The sequence below is a fragment of the Mandrillus leucophaeus genome, unplaced genomic scaffold (assembly GCF_000951045.1).
Source record: "Mandrillus leucophaeus isolate KB7577 unplaced genomic scaffold, Mleu.le_1.0 Scaffold373, whole genome shotgun sequence".
NCBI lineage: Eukaryota > Metazoa > Chordata > Mammalia > Primates > Cercopithecidae > Mandrillus > Mandrillus leucophaeus.
Genome location: NW_012103954.1, coordinates 502745 through 504063, shown reverse-complemented (window position 1 = coordinate 504063; position 1319 = coordinate 502745). Strand labels below are relative to the sequence as shown.

General features: G+C 46.9%; 1 protein-coding gene across 1 annotated transcript in view; it reads left to right on the top strand.

The window, feature by feature from the left end:
• The window catches only part of WDR60 (WD repeat domain 60), a 123443-nt gene that overhangs the window by 90073 nt on the left and 32051 nt on the right, over positions 1-1319 (top strand). Inside the window, exon 21 of the mRNA XM_011990196.1 lies at positions 1030-1090. Within this exon, the coding sequence (XP_011845586.1) occupies positions 1030-1090 (61 nt within the window). The remainder of the gene's footprint in view (positions 1-1029; positions 1091-1319) is intronic.

Genomic DNA, 1319 nt, shown 5'->3' with positions numbered 1-1319 from the left:
CCCAGCTGGAAAGGGCCTGGCCAGAAAGGCTGCCTGTGGGCTGTGGCATGTAGGGGCCAGTGGGAGGACCCGGCCAGAAAAGCTGCCCATGGCCGGTGGTGTGGGAGCCGAGATGCCAGGTGGGGGGTGTGCCGGGAAGCTACACATTTGTGAATGGCAGCGTTGACCCTTCTTCACTGTGGTTGTGACTGGCAGGAGATACGCAGCAGCTACAGGGACCTGGCCCAGCTGCAGATTGGGTTTATTTCTATCTTGCTTTTAATTCACCTGCCCCCAGAGTTCTAGGCAATGCCTTACCCAGAATTTGGGTTTTAACATCCATAGATTTCTAGTTTTTCTCCTTGCGGTAGTTTTAGAGGAAAAGTGATATTGGGAGCAGACATAGGAGGCAAAACCAGTGGATGGCCAAGGAGCCAGAGCTGTAGCCATGAATGCTTTCAGGGAAGGAAAAGAAAAGCAGTCAGGCCTCAGAGCCGTGGCTCTGTGTTGTGTGAGAAGGAAGCCGGAGAAGCTGCTGGAACAAAGAGTGAGGCCAGATGCACTTGGCTGAGGAGCCACTCTGCCTTCTGTACATTCTGCCTGGAGACCAGCAGATTTCTGAGTCTCTGGGATGGTGGAAGGAGAGGTCCTGCAACTTTCCTGTAGGCATTGGAGCCTCGGTAGACATTCACAGGGCAACGTTTGCTGCTGTGATCTAAGGCTTGTTTAGTGTATGTACATTCATACACATGTACGGATGGCTTACCGCCCTTATTTTATCAGATCTAAAGATATAAAGGCTCTCAGATCATGGTTCTACAATCTTTCTTCCCATAAGACTTTGAACTGCGAATTCTGGATTCTTCTCCTAAGGGAGTATACATGAACCTCACCCAGAGGACGGAAGGGATGCTGTGTATTGATTTGCATTTGATGTTATTTAGTAACACAGATATTTAGGCAATGAAAAATGATTCCAGGCAACTATAACTAGATTTTGATTTAGCTTCTATTGAAAGGTGCATTGATTTTGGTTCATCTTTTTTTTAGGCCTGATGCCTGGAGGGAGGGTCAAGCTGGTACATAGTGCTGTGATCCAGTTGGGTGACAGGTAAGATGTGAGGGAAAACACTTCACTATTTCACAAAGACCTAGAAGGAAAATAACACTGGGGAATTGCATATATGGTAAATGGCGAGCTTTTGCAATGAAGACGTCCATTTTCTCACATTGTTTTTTTTACTGTTTTATTAGTCTATTATTTTTTCTATTTTTTTGAGATGGAGTTTCGCTCTTGTTGCCCTGGCTGGAGTGCAGTGGCGCAATCTCGGCTCACTGCA